General features: G+C 42.3%; 1 protein-coding gene across 1 annotated transcript in view; it reads left to right on the top strand.

Annotated features, from left to right (window-relative positions):
• The window catches only part of trmt11 (tRNA methyltransferase 11 homolog), a 70,505-nt gene extending 52,762 nt beyond the window's left edge, over positions 1–17,743 (top strand). Inside the window, exon 12 of the mRNA XM_084308335.1 lies at positions 16,193–17,743. Within this exon, the coding sequence (XP_084164461.1) occupies positions 16,193–16,327 (135 nt within the window). The 3' untranslated portion in view covers positions 16,328–17,743. The remainder of the gene's footprint in view (positions 1–16,192) is intronic.
• Positions 17,744–19,395: the final 1,652 nt, after the last annotated feature.

Genomic DNA, 19,395 nt, shown 5'->3' with positions numbered 1-19,395 from the left:
AAAAGACTGACCTGAGGAAAAGGCTGCAGGGAGAAAGCACTGCAGTCTAGTCGATTTTGTGTTTGAGCACAAAGTTCATCATAGATCTAGCCTCTTTATTTTGCTCTCAAAGTGCACCAGATTGATGCATTTAACTTTAAAATGTAAAAAAAAAAAGAAAGAAAATTCCGGGGAAGCATGCCCCCGGACCCCCCAAGAGGCACAGCACCGCTGCTGAATATCTTTTCAGGGGAAACACTACTTTATTTATTTATTATTATTATTATTTTTTCATAGTCGAATAATAGTCGATTATCGGCTAATGTCGTCGACTATACAAATCCTTAGTCAGCGACAGCCCTAGTGTGTTTCATTTCATTTCACTTCAAACCTTTATTTAAACTCGAAAGGCAACTGAGGTTTCCCTCATGTTGAGTGTTCATGCAGAAATAAGCCCAAAAAAAAGGCATATAAAATCACACAGAATATAGAATCATAACAATGAGACAAGTAAGGATAACAATAAATTAAAACACATACAACTTGATTGACAAAGGTTGGAGATCAAGGTTTTAAACTCTGCAACAGAGGGGAGAATCTCTAGCTTTAAAGGAACACACCAACTTTTTGGGAAATTCGCTTATTTGCCATCTACCCTGGAGTTAGACAAGCGGATACATACCCTTTTCTTCTCTGTGCATGCATTAGGCTTAGGGAACAGCCTAATAACGCTCGCTGCAATATTATATATATATTAACAAATTGTTCTAAATAAATAATAATGATAATAAATCATTTGAAGTTTTTATTTTTATTTAATTTTTTACAACTGAGGTAGGTAGACGTTTTTAGACTAAAGTACCGAAAAAAGGTACCGTTTGGTGCCGGTATCGATTCACAGGTACCGGTATCGGTTCAAATGTGAACGGTACCCGGCGGCTGGGTGGCGCAGCGGACATTGCGCTCGTCACCAACGCATGATACACCGGTATCGAATCCGGCTGTCGGCGTTGCCTCCGGCTTGGGCCGGCCGCCATACTAACTCAATTGGCAGAGTTAGCGGGTGGGGAGTTGATGGGTGGTATGATTCTTGCTTGGAAGAATTGTTTACATTTAAAAAAAAAATAATCATATGAAAGTCTATGCAGTATGATCACTACATCTCTGACGTTTTTAACAAACCAAACGGTTGAACATTTTGCCAGCTGGGTGGCCGGGTAGCGCAGCGAACTAAGCATCTGTCTACCACCACAGAGACAGTTGGATTGAATCCAGCTGTGGTGCCTCCGGCTTGGCCGACCGTCCATACTGGTACAATTGGCAGTGTCAGCGGGTGGGAAAGCCGGCGTGGGTGGGTCCTGGTCGTTGTAAACAGCGACTCCTACAGTTCGGTCGGGGCGCCTGCACAGCGAGGGAAGGATCTGGAGGGAGGTAGTGACCTTCCACACGTTACACTCTCCCAGGGAGAGTCTGCGCTGCCAGGTGAAAAGAAGTGGTGGGCTGGCTACACATGTGTCGGAGGAAGCATGTGATACTAGTCTTCGCCCTCCCAGACCGACGGTAGGGGGTAGAGTGAGCAACGACCAGGAAGGGGATTGGGAATTCGCATAACGACTAACATTGGGATGGGAGAAAAGCGGAAAAAGAAGGGGGAAAAAGATAATACAAAAAAAGCTATGGTTATTTCAATAGTACATGCACCATAGACATGCATGTTATGAGTGGGCGTGCTCCTCCCACGCAAGATGGCCGCCATGTGGCAAACGTCGGTCTCCGTTGGCCAGCAGCGCGGGGTAAGTCATCTAGTGATATATATATATATATATATATATATCTATGGCTCTGCTCCCCGCCCCAGAGAGACAGGCCTCTCGGTCTCTCTGGAAGCACGGCGCTTTTGTAAACACATGGTTTTAAGTGCTGTCCCGTCTGCAGGTGGACGTGGTTTTATGATCGATTACATGGATTTATCCGCTAAGCCGTCGCCTGCGAGCGGCGAGGAGATGTTTGTTATGTGTTTATCTACGTGCGGCGGTGCACAGCGACACAAAAACACCACCATGTGTAACGTGCAGAGTGCGCCTCGACTGACCCGCTCGTCTCCTGCGATGCGCTCCTGCGTGACTTTCTGTGGCCGCAGCATCTCATGTGGCGGCTCTTTCGTGTATGTTTGTGCGGCTCCTTCATGTATGTTTGTGCGTGCGCCTTGCTTGAGCGCACACTTGCATTACTTGTGAGGAGCGGAGGTCTGGTGCTCCGGATATACAAAGTCATTATTTTCTCCTCACGTTTTGAGAATGGGCCTTTTTTTGGGGGGGGGGGGGGTTAACCCTTTCACTGCCACACGACAGAAGGTTAACCCTTTACTATCTCACAACCAACCGACGGTCGCTGTTGTGTGGCAGTGAAAGGGTTAACCTGTGAATTGTCGCAGTGAAAGGGTTAACCGTTTGGTAGTGCGGCAGTGAAAGGTTTTAAGGTTGGTCTGGTCCAGAATAAAAGGTTGCTGGTTCCAGGCTGTATATATATACGTAGCGCTACGCTTTGTTCACTTCATATCACAGGCGCCGGGAACTTTTGATCTCCCTGGCGTCATTTAATTTGACTTATGGCAGTATCTTCTGATGGTCGATGATGGTCTAGAATATTGTTTGTAGGGAAAAGAGCTCTGGATACTTCTTAATATCAGAAGTTGCTTTATTAAAAATACAAATTAAAATGTGGTTCAGTTTACAATGAGTTAAGTCACGATTTGACTTCAGGCTAAGTTAAAACTCTCACACACATGTCAGGTCATCAAAAGCAGGCAGGAACCAGGAGTAAAAAAAGCAGGGAGCAGAGATGGAAAGTTTTCTGACATGGAATCCCTCCTATTCCAAAATGATTGGCCTAATCAATGATACTTCCCTATTATACTGTCCATTCACAGCTCTGTTTAGCTGGCTCTAATTTACATATTATTACATTTCTAACCAACTAACTATACTGACTACCTCTGTCATAAACATAGCTATTTACGACCCTATGGTTACCTTATTAGGAATTGGCTGAAAAGCTGCACGGCCCTAAAATAACAAAGATGGCTCCTTGCAGCCCAGGGTTTCCGTTAGAAAATATTGGTGCCAGTCTCCTGTCCTGGAAGATTTCAATCTCCCGGACAAATGTGAGAAATTCCGGTCAGTTTATTGAGCTTAAAAACAATTGATAGGCAGGCTATATAAAGAATGACATCCTCAAGGCATGTAGATTTATAATATTTTAACTTAAAACTAGGCTACTTTTGCGTATACAGTCATTATATTCCAAATAAAATAAGTCCCTCGAGACTCCGTGCTGCTGCTGACTTGAAATCAAATAGGTGTCTGTGGGCAGTCGGCCCGACATTAAACAGCAGTCTGTTATAATAAAAACGTTATGAGCTAACGAATTCCGTTATATTGGACATTTGTATTAATTATATCAAGCGAAGAACTGAGAAATTTGGCAGAGAGAGACAGCAACATTATCGTGGGGTTCACTGAAATCTAAACGTTGCGTGATCGCTGAAACCAATGACTATCTCCGCCTCCCAACGAAGCGATAAACTAATCCCAATAGTATGCAACTGCAGAGCCAGCGGCGCTCTCAGGTCCGGTCTGGGGACCGCTCAGCAGCGCCACCCACCCAATGGCTGAATTGCCAATGGCTGGATTGCCAATGGCTGAATTGGAGTATTGCACTGTGCGGGCACAGCTGTGAGATCTGCGGTTCTGCAGTTGCATGCTTCTCGCTAATCCAGCATCAAGCTCCCGCCCCGCCATTCTCATCAGCAAACCACAGGTCGCGCTGCAGCAGCTGCCTAACCCAAATTAATTTCGACATCGCTTCACCAATAGTCGTTATCAGAACACTACACACATATCATAATGTTCACAGCAAACTGTAGTTGATCACCAGGTTAGTATGTTTTATTAACGTAGGTTGAATAATTCATATAAGAAAAACAATAGGGAAATCTCTCTTACCTTTCTCCACTGGTTAAAAATGCCAGGAACTGAAATTGAAACTTGCTGTGCGCGTGATATGATATAGGAACACACATCGTTGTCATTATTAGACCTGCTTGGTGAAGCAACAATGAAACAAATGTAACTATTTTAATACAATTCAAATTGTGCTTAGAGGGAATTATTTTCACAGGACATTATGACCGGAGATATTAAAATATGTCGGACTTCAACAGATTTCCCCGGTAAAAAAAACTAATTACCGGACAACGGAAACCCTGTTGCAGCCATCTGTTCTTCTCAAAAATGGGCCCTGTCTCACAGACTCTGACACACACAGTAGTATTTAACCATTAACTAATATTCTATCTAATACTATCAATGCAGTATTAACTGACATTCCATCAATGTATTAACTTACAATTCCTTTGAACAGATTAAAATATACCTCACTTACTCAGAAGAATTTAATTGAATTTCAAACACCTTTATTTCAACTCGTGAGACACTGAGGGTACCCTCTTTTACAGAGACGACGACTTTACAAAACAAGACACAATTTATCAGCAATTTCATACATATAGATAAATATGACACAATAAATAAGAATAAACACCTAAGACAGTTACAAGTTGACACACAGGTGGGTCGGAGATCATACTTCTAAATGCAGGAAGAACCTCAGTCAGTCGTAGGGTGTTCCAGGTGTTGGAAGAACCTTCAGCTTCAGAGTCAGTTGGAGGGCGTTCCAGGTGTTGGAAGAACCTTCAGCCTCAGAGTCAGTTGGAGGGCGTTCCAGGTGTTGGAAGAACCTTCAGCTTCAGAGTCAGTCGGAGGGCATTCCAGGTGTTGGAAGAACCTTCAGCTTCAGAGTCAGTTGGAGGACGTTCCAGGTGCTGGAAGAACCTTCAGCTTCAGAGTCAGTTGGAGGGCGTTCCAGGTGTTGGAAGAACCTTCAGCTTCAGAGTCAGTTGGAGGGCGTTCCAGGTGTTGGAAGAACCTTCAGCTTCAGAGTCAGTTGGAGGACGTTCCAGGTGTTGGAAGAACCTTCAGCTTCAGAGTCAGTCGGAGGGCATTCCAGGTGTTGGAAGAACCTTCAGCTTCAGAGTCAGTTGGAGGGTGTTCCAGGTGTTGGAAAAACCTTCAGCTTCAGAGTCAGTCGGAGGGCGTTCCAGGTGTTGGAAGCATCAAAGGAAAAAGCTGTTTTTCTAGTTCAGAGCAAATACAGCTGTGATATGAATGTAGTCAACAGAAGGTCCTCATAAGTATCGTCATACAAAGTAGAAGTGTGCGTGTGCGTGAATCTGCATGTGATTTTGAGTATCTGCCGATACCGATCTTTCCCGATCTGATCTTTCACATTAGTAACAGATTTGACACATTTTTGTCAGAAACTGCAAAGCGATACAAGCCCCTCTGTTTCCTCAATAGCCCCTTGAGCGTGGTGGCTCACATTACATTCACCCTGAGCCCCTGAGAATGTGCTTCATACGAGAAATATTCAAAGTTTCAATCTGTTTGCACATTAGTATAAATTCACAGTGTTCGACTTACGTAATGATTTGCTCCATTTTGGTCTGAAACGCTGACGATAATCCTCACAAAGCGAATGTTGACGTTATCCAGGCAAACGTTAACTTCATTCAAGCGAGGCATTGCAATCAATACAGCTGTTTGGCAAAGCACCAGCCGCCTCCCCCATTCCTTTGTTGTTGTTTGTGGCTGTTTCTCAGGTGGCATATTAGATTGGTCGTGTTGAACGCAGCTCTGTTCTTTCCTCCACACGGAATGTCCGCCTTGCAAACATTGCAACTGGCTATTGGACTGGCTTCGGTTTCAATTTTAAAATGCTTCCAAACTTCTGACATTTTGTCTATGTCATCAGGTGGACATAACCTGCCGGTGTTGCGGGAGTGATGTGTTGTGAGCTTGTATGTCTGCTATTTTCGGCATATGTCATTGTCGTGCGACGGTGTAAATCAAAGGAAATGCGTTTGTTTTGGCAAATTCTTCTGCTCTGTGCGATAATAAATAAAGGAATGATGATATGTAATTTAAAACCAAAACTAAGGCCTCAGTATGAGTTTAAGACGTGAACATGGTCATGTTTGTTGAATAAAAGAATTAATTAATAAAAAAAAATGTCCTCCCGATTTTTCCTCCCGATCTTCTGAAAATCATGTGATCGGCCCCCGATCATTGTAATAATTGTCGGAAATTGGTTTTAATGCTTGATTGATTGATTGAAAATGTTATTAACAGATTGCAGAATGGGTACAATACAGTACAGCTCAATACACACAATTGTTAAGGGGATGCAGACCAGAGAAAGACTTTCGTCTTGTTTACATCAGGGTCCCCCATTTTCAATTAATCATAATGACATACAGCTAGACAGTACTGCTATATCTATACATTTATGACATACCAGATTTACAAATACAGTACTGTTTGTGATACAAAAATAGTCTAAAAAAGAGAGTACATACATTTGATGAAGAAACTGTACATTGGAGGAGGTTGGTAGGTGGGATGGAGGGGGGGGGGGTTTGGTAGGTGGGGTTGGGCTGGGGGGGGGGGAAACTGTACATACACATGGGGCAAAAGCTTATATCTCCGTGAAAACAGGTCTGATTATCCTAAGACTGGTAAAATAGATTCCTTACCTGAGATCAGATGTTATCCAAAAAGATTATTCCAATTCCTGATCGCCATTCCAAATATCGATCACGCTTATTGATTACAGTGTTGATTCCTGTAAATACATAATCCAGGCTGATTTCCGTCCCGCGAGCAGATTCCTTTTGAGCAGACTGCTCGCCAGCACAAGGAGCGAGTTGGCTCCCCCCCCCCAGAGATCTACAGATCCCAGGTCAGTCTAAGCGACTGACCTGCAGTTACACAGGGATAGACGATAGGGGGCGCTTTTTTCCAATCTGAGCTCCTGTAGGGGCTGGTGTACCAACGGGAGACTCGGTTGATGAAATATGAATTCAGATCGCTAATAAAAAAATAAAACGATATTTTTCGTCGTGGGCACTCAATGGGGGGACTGATAAAACGAGATATGTCGTCCGTGGCACTGAAAGGGTTAAATGCCCTTTTAAAATGAAAAATAGTGCTTGGGAAAGTACTTGAAAGTCCCTGAATTTCATTTTGCAATGTCAAGTTTGTTTATTATTTGTCACAATAAAATACATGTACTTTATGGTGAAATGCTTGGTTCTGTATGAGCCCCTGAGAGTGTGCTTCAGTATAAAAGTCAGTAAAAAAGTCAGTAAAAGAGGAATATACAATACAGATGGAGCCCACAGAGAGGCGGCCGGACAGTGACCCTGTGGTGTCTGTCTGACTGACTGACTGACTGACTGACTGACTGACTGACTGAATGACTTAAACTTGACTAGTGGCTTTGTGTGTCTCTGTGGTGAAATGCACCATCTGGCTGCGATTGGATCATTTATTTTGTTCCGACACGCTAGATGTCTTAATAATAATCTCACATCGTGTGGAAAATAATCCATCTTTGTGTCTGACGAGCAGACAATTACTGCCATAGAGTCTGTGTGAATCGTATGCACATGCACACTCTCACAGAGACAACTGACCCTGGTACTGTGTGAATCATATGCACACGCACACTCACTGAGACAACTGACACTGGTACTGTGTGAATCATATGCACATGCACACCACTCCTTAAACCTAATATCTCCGGAGCACCTTAGACTGTAGGAATAACAATGGTACCGCTCCTTAACCTCTTAAGCATCCGGCAAAAATTGGCCTTTTTTTTTTTGCATACCCAAAGTAATTTGCGATTTTATTATACTTATAGCACATGCATGATTCTGGTAAAGATAGATAACTGAAAGATAACTCTTAAAAAATCACTTTGAGTGCTAATGAAATGGAGTAACAGGTTTGAACACACCGAAGTAAAAGTTTTGTGTACTCACATTTCTTATTACTGGTTGCCAGATGCCTGTTTTTAAGCTCTAGCTGAGAGGTAGGAGTTGAACCACATAATGGCTCCATAGCCTGAAGTCTTATGTAGTACCGGTCCAACGTTTATAAAAATTTAAACAACAAATGTATGTTTATTTTGCAGCAATTCTTTGTCGTTGCCGCCATCTTTAGTGTTACAGATTTCCCCACAGTGATCCTTCTCATGTTATAGTCTGGTCTCTGGATGTGATGGAGGAGTGCACTGCATATTGAATGCAGAGTTGCAATTCAACTGAATTTACGTGTAATCGGGATGTTGTAACTAAAACATGCCACAAGACCTAGGGCTAAATCCACAAAGAATGGATTGCACGGAGCAAGTTGCACCCTTACTTAAAATTCATTATGAATTGAAAATGGGGGACCCTGATCCCCTTAACAATTGTGTGTATTGAGCCGTACTGTATTGTACCCATTCTGCAATCTGTTAATAAAACTTTCATTCAATCAATCACCGTGCAGATTGATTGATTGAATGAAAATTGTATTAACAGATTGCAGAATGGGTACAATACAGTACGGCTCAATACACACAATTGTTAAGGGGATGCAGACCAGAGAAATACTTTCGTCTTGTTTACATCAGGGTCCCCCATTTCAAGTCGAGTCAAGAGTTTTATTTGTCACGGCATACAAGTATACAATGAAATGCGGGTGGTCTTGCCCGCAACGATGTGCAATACAGTGGTACAACATGTAATAGAATCCAATAAAAAACAACATTGTGCAATAAACAGGTAACGGGTAATCATATTCAATTCATAATGAATTTTAAGTAAGGGTGCAACTTGCTCCGTGCAATCCATTCTTTGTGGATTTAGCCCCTAGTATTTTAGTGTAGTATAAAGTATATATATAAAAAATGCCACTTATCGATTTCACGCAGTTATCGATAAATCGATAAGTGGTCTCAGCCTTACTGGCAGTTCCGCAGTGGTGCCGGGAGAAGGTGTCGGCAATGAAAGGCACCGTAGTGGTGGAGTCATCGCTTCCAGCTGGCCTTTCTCTCTCCTTCTCTCCATCCATCCATCACTCTGCCAAACCGCCCGCTGGCCCTCATCCTGTCGATCAGTTTATGTCGGTTCATATTCATATACAATCAGAGGTGTGTTTGTTTATTAGGGTGGCCCTCGGGGGGGGTACTGTAGCATCATCGCCCTCCTGTTGCCGGGAGACGGGAGTGCAACGTACACAAGAGTCTGACTGGACTTTAAACAGTTAAAATCAGTTGAATCACATTATACATCTATTAGATTCTGTTCACATTATACAACTATTAGATTCTGTTCAGATTATACATCTATTAGATTCTGTTCACATTATACAACTATTAGATTATGTTCACATTATACAACTATTAGATTATGTTCAGAAATAAATACATTCCTGGGCTGCTAATGATTGTGAAATGCATGTTTTTTGAGAAGAAAATAATTACTTCTTGATTAAAAAGAAAATAAAACCTTTTTCTTTGAACAAGTTAAACTTGATTAAAGGTTAGATTTCTCTCATATTTTGAGCGTCAGATCAAACTGATAAACAACAACAGCATTTTCCCCACAACCTTTCTTGTTCATATTTACAGAGGGTGCCAAGAATTCTTGATGGCCTCGTTTAGTAGACATTGAATAAATTAGTAGACAGTGTAGACTCACAAGATGTTTCTTTATTAGTTATTATTGTAGCACTGAATATGTACAGGCAGGTCAAACGTTCTGCCGCTCTGTAATCAAATGAGAGCTCCGCCCACAATGTTATTCATAACACATTTTAATGTAATCAAATGGAAGCTCCGCCCACAATGCTATTCAGAACACAGTTTAATGTAATCAAATGGAAGCTCCGCCCACAATGCTATTCAGAACACAGTTTAATGTAATCAAATGGAAGCTCCGCCCACAATGCTATTCAGAACACAGTTTAATGTAATCAAATGGAAGCTCCGCCCACAATTCTATTCAGAACACAGTTTAACTCATTGACTGCCACACTTTTCCCATCTTTACTCCCTGGCACCAGTGTTATTGACCATTTTCACGATGTTTGTGGGCCCATCGTATATTCTATATTATAGCTATGGAGACAATAGTATGGCTCATTTGACAGGCACTATTTATAATCCAACATGGATGAAACAGTTAATTTCTACATACCTTCGTTTGTGCGCTATACCACACTAAACATTGGCCCGTTTCACAATAATCCAGGCTGGTTTTCTAGATTGTGAGATATAGTGTGTTTTGTGCAGCGTATGCACAAATCTTGTGGCTGCTCGCCTGAAACCTATATTATTGCCAGGTCAAAGGTAAACACATGACCTTGTTTCTTCACAAAGCCGGGGGGGTGGGGGGTAGGTCGTTTTCCGACGCTGCGATCATACAAAAGCATGTTTTAGGATGGGGTTTCGGTAAAGTAGATGTAAAATAGACATTACCTTTGTTTTAGAGGTACTCCATTTCTCACTTCGAGTCCAAGTGTCTTGAATCAGAACAGGATCAATACATATGACGTTAGGTGGCCCTCGTCCGTTGTCTTCTTCATCGACTATAGTCTGCTCGGGCCAGCCTATATAGACAGAGCCAAATAGGTTTTCCTCATCGGTCGGTTTGATTATAGTTATTTTTTACGTTTTACCAGTAGTGCTGAGTCCAACATAGTCTGGTGGAAACGCACCTTATCGTCCATAATCATCATCCATATAATCCATTTTGTCTTTTTCATAATATCCAAGGCGATCGCCATGTAATCCGCCCACAATGCTATTCAGAACACAGTTTCGGCTATAGCGATTTTCGGGCCACTTCCTTAGTCCCCTCACAAAAAGCCAAAGTCCCAGACGATACTTTCTACTGGTAGAACAGACAACTCCTTCGCGACACCACAGGGTTTGTCGGTTGACGATTTGTTGGAGAAATGCCTGTCGAAATGGCTACTCCTCTTAAATAGGAGCCAACGCCAAAGTTTTTTTGCATCCAAACGTCGCCCCAAGTCTCCACTACAACCGTGTGAAAACAGGTTATTATTTACGTTTGGGACTTTTGAGTTTTTAACCAAAACGGCGGTGAGTGCACCATCACCTATTAGGAATTTGATGCAGCCAAAGCGGCGCGGACATTCTCTCTGCTATTTCCACCCCTCTGTGAGCTCTACAGCTCCACGAGTGATGGTAATGGATTACAGCGGGGTCCAGTGATTACAAGAAGTAGCTGTAACAAAATCGTTATTTCACCACTAAGAACTAACGTTTTGATTGTTTTATGTTGTAGACAGTTTTCACAGAGGTGGAATACTGTATGCTGTTTAAATAAATATTGTGCTCGCGGTGACGGCAGAGAAACGTTTTGACCTCCCTATGTAGCTTTATCCCTGGAAAATAGTCCTGGCTTCCGACGCTGTCATTACATTATGTATTTGTTTATTGATATGACATCATACTCCACAGGTTTTCGCTCTCTCTCTGAATGGAGAGGAAAGACAGAAACAATGACGGCATGTAACATCATCTCCACAGTCAAACACACGTCAAAACAAAACGTCTGAGAAGTACAAACTACTGATCTGTCTGCAGATAATCAGTGGACAAAAAAAAAACGTTGTTTCAGTCTGATTCTATTGTTACAACTTTAGATTGTATTTTCTCAGTTTTTCTCTGCTCTGAGACTTGAGGTTTAAACTAGATTCAAATAAGCATATCTTCTTCAAATATCAATGTATGACACATCATTTGAAAGCTTACATTCTGTACTTTCATAATCTGTAAAAATTACAGTGGGAGACTTGTGCCACGAACTGCTGGACTCTGTCACATTTATGTCTTTCTAGTATTACCCTGCCCATACCGGTGCCTCCCCTCCCCCATGCTGCTATGATGCCCAAACGTCCCCAAGGGCATCAATAAAGGAATATCTCAGGGACGACAGTGGCTCAGGAGGTAGAGCAGTCGTCTGGTAATCCGAAGGTTCCCGGTTCGATTCCCACTACTCCCGGGGCAACGTGTCGAAGTGTCCTTGAGCAAGACACTTAACCCCTAACTCCTCCCCCGGCGAGCAGGTCGGCACCTCGCATTGGTTGCCTCCTCTGCCGTCGGTATGTGTGAACGTGTGAGTGAACGGGTAAAACTGTGAGGAACAAAATTGTAAAAGCGCTTTGGATAAAAGCTGCTATATGTTCAGTTGCTATTGCATGCACTTATCTGTGTTTCATTACGCTTGTGAGTGCATGCTTTACCAACTGTTCTGCCTGTTTTATTGCAACACTACTATCACCGACATCTAAGAAGGGAGATCCCCCCCCTTGAACTGCCCTTCTAAGGTTTCTCTCCTCCACATTGCCTGTGGTGCATTTATTCCTATTGCTAGGTTTGAGTGAGTTTTTCCTTACCTTCATGTGGGGTATGTCTGGGAGTGTTGCATTTATCTATTTTATTTATTTAAAATGTTTTGGACTTTATGGTGTTTTTGTTTTGTTCTTGATTTATTGTGATGTTTCTTCTTGACTTGTTTAAAGAAGACGTGTCCGGCCCATGGGGACATTAACGTGTGTTGTCGGGCCTTAACACATTGTCTGCCACGCAGTTTGCCCATCTTATACCACTCTCTGCCAGTGCTGTAAGCCTATGGAGTCGCTCACCTTCTTTGCAGGGCTATAACTTTTTAAATATTATAGCTATATCGACATTACTATGGCCCATTCAACATTGGGTATCTATCGTTCCAGATGTGGGAACGTTATATTTTTCCAGAGGCTCCAGAGTGCGACCATTTTAGGTGCACTGTGTGACCGAAAATCAGTTCAGTGCGACTTAATGTTTTCTCTTGTCGCACTGGTGCTCCCAGCAGGTCTGTCTGTCTGTCTGTGTGTATGTGTGTGTGTGTATGTAGCGTCTTCTCCCCCCCCCCCCCCCCCCCCAGTGGCCATGTGCGCTCTCAAAGAAAAAAGAAAAATACCAGCCCCGATCTGCCTCTGATTGGCTCTGATCATCACCCTGAAATTCGTATTCGCTGAATGATGGGCTAAACTACTGTAAATGAGCATAAACGAATTTCGAATTGAAACGATAAATAAGCACATCGTCTCATACTGGTTTCATAATACAACATTTCCGAATGGACGTTTGGATTAAACAAAGTGTATGCAGTGATGCTTTCCCAGTGGAACACAAGCTGCTTAACGTTACACAGGTATGTGTCAAGATTCTTAATTCACGTTAATTAAGCTATGTAACGTTAGAGCGCAGCTAACGTTAAGGTAGCAGGAGCCGTCGGGTCATTCTACAGAAACGCACACTTTTCTGTCCCCAGCCTTTGCAGAAAGCATACACTTTAAACAGACTTTGTAGTCACATTTAATTTATATATTTGAATAATGTAAAATGTTCTTTGAACAATTATACCTATTTGAGGCAAGAATTGGGCAATATTTGTTTTTAATCAATTATATTGATTAATATAATTAAAATTCCAAGTACAAGAAAAGTGCTTGTCCCCAATGTCATGTATTGAGGTTTAGGGGCATATTTAGAGTTTACAAATATATTTCTCTCCCATTTTAAATGCAAGAATGTATACACCACTATCACATGTATGAAGTGGCTAACATAAAAAAATTAAATACCAACTAAATATTATAAATAATATAATGGAAATAGCTGTCCCCTGGTGTCATGTCACCGGTGTTACCACTTAACAAAAATCCCGATTCTGAAAAAATTGTGACATCACTTCCTACTTCCTACTTCCTGAAGAACTGTGAAGAAAGGTACATTGTCAGTCTGCTGTCTTTTTTCAAATGTTGGAAATGTTCTCATTTATCTCATAATTTCATACGAGACATTTAGCTAGAGTCACTGGTATGGCCTATTTTTTAAGAAGATATCAATACTAATCATTAAGCTCTCATTTATGTGGATTCATGAAGTCAAAGGGTTAACCAATATTGTAACTTAAGTTTAAATGTAGGAAAATTAACTACATTTTAAGACATGTTGCTATTCCAAAAGTGTGCGTTTCTGTAGAATGAACAAATGTGTTCACAAAATGGATTATCATTCAAACGTTATTGAAGCCTCCCGTGACCAGTAAGTAGGTACTACTACTCAACCGCAGCAATGTTCACTATGAATTTAAAATGGGGGACCCTGATGTAAACAAGACAAACGTCTTTCTCTGGTCTGCATCCCCTTAACAATTGTGTGTATTGAGCCATACTGTATTGTACCCATTCTGCAATCTGTTAATAAAGTTTTCATTCAATCGCTATGTGCCTAAAGTCAAGACTCTGCGAGTATTGCGGACGGATGTGGCCATAAAATACCAGAGGGAGGTGAATGAACGAAAACTTTATTTAACAGATTGCAGAATGGGTACAATACAGTACGGCTCAATAAATATACGATATGCAAATATACAGTACTGTTAACCATAGATCCTAACAGAGAATATATACATGATGGGGAGGAGACTGTACATTAGAAGACTGTACACAAAGTGACGTCAGACTACACCTCCCTATTTAGGAGCAAATTGTTTGCATGATTAAAAACGATGGTTCGAACATCCGTTTGAAAAACCCTGGTGAATGTTCGAATCCCAAAAACAGGCTTGGGGACAGCTCTAACTGGAGCTGAGCTGAATGTGTTAAAATAGACATAAAAAAGTAAAGGATTGGACTTTGTGAGCTAACTGTAGTACAATGTTATTTTTTACAATAATTTACATAACATCTTAAACTTTGATTGCCGGAAAACGCTTTTTCACGTCATTCAGAGCCATGCTAAAGGTGCCGAGGACGCCGTAACTCGTCTTTGATATCAATATTTCAAAAATCTGTGATCGAAATCATATTTTCTTTCCGGAGCCCTGAGATGTGCTGGTAGGCTCCCACCAACTGTCTAACGGTTCGAGAGCGCCATCTGGTGGCCGATCGGCAGATCGGCCAAGAGGGAGGGGCGCCCCAAACAGGAAGTGCTCATCCATATGCAAAGAAGGGGTACTTCTCCATAGACAAATAGAGCTGGCAATCTATGGTATATCATGAATTTAACCCATGGCAATCAAAGTGCTAAGAAATTACTAATGTGTATGGGAACTGACAAAAAAGGTAATGGTAAAGGTAACACTTAAAATGTATTATTGCAAGTCAAGTCAAGAGTTTTATTTGTCACGGCATACAAGTATACAATGAAATGCGGGGGGTCTTGCCCGCAACGATGTGCATAATACAATAGTAATATATAATAAGAATCCAATAGAACGACATTGTGCAATAAAACAAGTAAACAAAGTAGGGCATATCGGTATATGCGGCAAAAGGCGCAGTGAAATGTTTTGGGTGCACCTAAATTATGTTCTGGTGCACCTAAATGAAAAAGTTAGGCGCACTGGTGCAACCAATGTAAAAAGTGAGTCTGGAGCCCTGACCCGACGCATATTATACGTAATCTATTGGCGTTTCGTTCCTATACACGCTATATCAAAAAATGTAAATTCATATGATCGGTATACATTATGCTCCATCATGCGTGAAGGAAAGGGGGGGGGATTGTTTATAATTCCTTGATTGTCAGTAACTGCTTTCTTTAGTACAACATACGTTGATCAGATGGATTGCAATGAAATAAATGGACAATCGAGCTGGAATTAACGTTAGATTCCTCTTACCTGTGGCCGATTAGTCTGGAGAAAAAATATTCCAATTATTTGATTTCGATCTGCTAGGTCCATTTTCCGCTTGTACGACGCAATAAACGCCGAAAGCATATTGATTCTTGCGTCTCGAAAGCGATCCAATGCACTCGAGTGTTTGTCTGGATCCACATAACAAGATAGCTCTGCCCGGAACATTTTCCCCGATGCACAGAGCGCCCCATCCGGTTTAGAGTGGAGTGCAACTCGCCCGAAATCCACCAGGCGGCGGTATTGAGCCATTGCAATATCAGACCGAGTCCAGAAGCTCCCACAGCCTTGCTGGATGAATTATGAATGCCAATAGCGAATAAAGGAAATAACGATCATAAAAACGAGTAAACTCGTTGTTCGCGTTATTAGATTGGCGGCCAATAACGAGTATACTCGTTTTTGGCACAGAACCAGTTAAAGAAGACGTGTCCGGCCCATGGGGGACATTAACGTGTGTTGTCGGGCCTTACAAATACATTTGATGTGATTTGATTTATATTAAATGCAGCCATTTATTTCCTTCTCTTCTGTTTTCTCTCGCAGGAGTCTGATGTCGTGGACCACCTGTCGGACTTCAGCCCCTACCAGGGACACAACGCCTTCAGGGAGAAGTACTTCAGCGGTCTGAACAAGAGGAAGGAGGAGAGCCAGAAGGCCAGCAGCAACGCAGCACAGTGACGGGGCGGGCGGGCGGCGGACGGCGCGGCCTCACCTTTCCAAGCCTCAATCGGCGCGTTTACACGCTACGCCTACCACTAGTCAGGATACTCTCACGTGTGTAAACAACACATGTTTACACAGCAACTCGGATATACACAAGTTAGACCCTTTCACTGCCGCACTACCAAAACGGTTAACCCTTTCACTGACAATACACAGAAGGTTAACCCTTTACTATCACACTACCGACGGTTACCCGTCGGTAGTGTGATAGTAAAGGGTTAACCTTCTGTAGTGTGGCAGTGAAAGGGTTAAGATACCGTTGATATATACCGCCGCTATCCACCCCGTCATTAGCGAAGAAGATATAGCTATAGCGTTAGCCTGTAAAACGGCGCAGTCAAATTGGGAATGGCTGTCCGTCGACCGCGACACTTGGTTTTCATCCAAAAACGTCGGTTCAGAAAACGTTGTGTAATGGACCCCCGGTCCCCCCTGGTCCGCGCCTCGCGTCTCCGGAGGGACCAGGATGCTTCGCACGACGACACACAGCGCTGGCTTTTCAAAATTATTATTTCAGAGGCAGTTCGGTTCAAAAAGGGCTTAATGTGATTCATGTGATTAGATTGTGTTAGCTTTTCTTTTTTAACATGTTATGGTTCAAATGAATCTGCGAAATGAACACGTTCCGTTAATATTGACAGACCGAGGACAGACTGAGGGGGACAGACAGACAGACAGTGAGACAGACAGACAGACGGACAGACGGACAGTGAGGCAGACAGACGGACAGAGAGACAGACAGAGGGACAGTGAGACAGACAGAGGGACAGTGAGACAGACAGAGGGACAGGTGGACAGTGAGACAGACAGAGGGACAGTGAGACAGACAGAGGGACAGTGAGACAGACAGAGGGACAGTGAGACAGACAGAGGGACAGTGAGACAGACAGAGGGACAGGTGGACAGTGAGACAGACAGACGGACGGTGAGACAGACAGACGGACGGTGAGACAGACAGACGGACAGTGAGACGGACAGAGGGACAGTGAGACAGACAGAGGGACAGTGAGACAGACAGAGGGACAGTGAGACAGACAGAGGGACAGTGAGACAGACAGAGGGACAGTGAGACAGACAGGGACAGTGAGACAGACAGAGGGACGGTCAGACAGACGGACGGTGAGACAGACAGAGGGACAGTGAGACAGACAGAGGGACAGTGAGACAGACAGAGGGACGGTGAGACAGACAGTGAGACAGACAGAGGGACAGTGAGACAGAGCAGAGGACGGGGACATCGGGGACTTGTTTAGATATATCTTAAATTTTTATTTTGTTTAATCTTTTATAGCTTTGTAACATTCTGTTTTTTATGCCTTTTGTCATTTATCTACAAATAAATGCGTCTTATCAATGATATTTTTATTTGAATGAATGGTGTGTGGTTTCTGATTGAAAACAAAGTTACCGGTACTTGTTGCAGCAGATGCAGTCAATATGTAGATAATAGCCACAGAAGGTGATTATTTGAGGGTTATTTTTTTAATGCATGTGCAGCAACTCCACCTTACTGTACCCGTGTTTGTGTTGTCATTCTTAGCAAAAGGCTGAAGTCAGTTCGTACTGAAAAGAAATCCATGATTTTACAGGTGATTTTTACAGAGAAGTAGATTGTGGCCTTTCCTGCCGTCAGGAAGGAGGCGGCCAGATCGAGTACCGAGTTAGGAGCACAATAACAATAATAATAGGTTACACTTTCCCTCTCTCCCGACTGGATTTGGCAAAGGTTCGATTCATCAACAAGAAGAGGACGTGAGAGGTGTTGTGACGAGGTGCAGTTACAGACGGTAAATATTAATGAAGAGTAGTTCTAGATCTATTGTCACTGTTTAACGTTATGATTAAAGAGTGATCAAACTGTTGTACTGAACAGGCCAGGTGCCTCAGACCTGTCAACCTTATCGTACTGCGGCTCTTAGTTACAACATGATTCTCGGTTGTCGTTTTGATGTTAAACCTATAATAATAGAATCATATTGCACCCTGAGGATTTTGTGTGCCACAGGATTAGATTAGGTTAGATTAGAGTAAAATGTATTGTCATCATAACCGCACAAGTACAGTACAATGAAAATAAGTTTGACACCCAACCAGAGTCCAAATGTAACGGTAAAGTAAATCAAATCAAATTTATTTGTAAGGCCCGACAGCAGTCATTAATGTCCCCATGGGCCGGACACGTCTTCTTTAAACAAGTCAAGAAGAAACATCACAATAAATCAAGAACAACACAAAAACACCATAAAGTCCAAAAGATTTTAAATAAATGCAACACTCTCAGACATACCCCACGCGAAGGTAAGGAAAAACTCACTAAAACCTAGCAATAGGAAAAAATGCATCACAGGCAATGTGGAGGAGAGAAACCTTAGAATGGCCGTTCAAGGGGGGATCTCCCTTCTTAGATGTCGGTGATGGTAGTGTTGCAATAAAACAGGCGCACAGTTGGTACAGTGCGATGAGGGCGTCGCATATTGCGCCAAAAAATAGCCTGTGCGAATAGAAAAAAATATTTGGGGGCACCCTTGCGATTACTGATTTCAACCCTTTCATTCGCATTTCACTCCTAAATTAATTCAGAACCTGGTTGACCATACCCTGAATTAGATTATTCGTTTTACTACTTACATGTAACGTTAAGCTAACGTGTTGTCCAGTCCACATGTTCAAACTTTGAAAACAACATTTCAGTAGCATACCAGTCAAGCAAACTGCACAACCCACCACACACACGCTACTGCATCAACGTTATGATTAACAATGGCATTAATTTTGTGGCATTAACGTTACATATACACGTTCAATAACATCAGCATATTTACCTGACCATAGCAAGCATTAGTCTCTTCATATCTCTCAGTTCCTTCCTTTTGCTCAGAGAGCCCGTACTGAATTGTACCCATTCTGCAATCAGTTAATAAAGTTTTCAATCAATCAGACAAATGTATAGAAAAGCTTTTATTATAACATTCTTTGCAGTAAAATCATCATGCCTAGTTTGGTCCTGCTCCTGCAGAGCGCTG

The sequence above is a fragment of the Notolepis coatsorum genome, assembly GCF_963971535.1.
Source record: "Notolepis coatsorum genome assembly, chromosome: 2".
NCBI classification, from domain to species: domain Eukaryota; kingdom Metazoa; phylum Chordata; class Actinopteri; order Aulopiformes; family Paralepididae; genus Notolepis; species Notolepis coatsorum.
The sequence above is the reverse complement of the archived record's forward strand: the minus strand, read 5'-3'. Positions and strand labels throughout refer to the sequence as shown.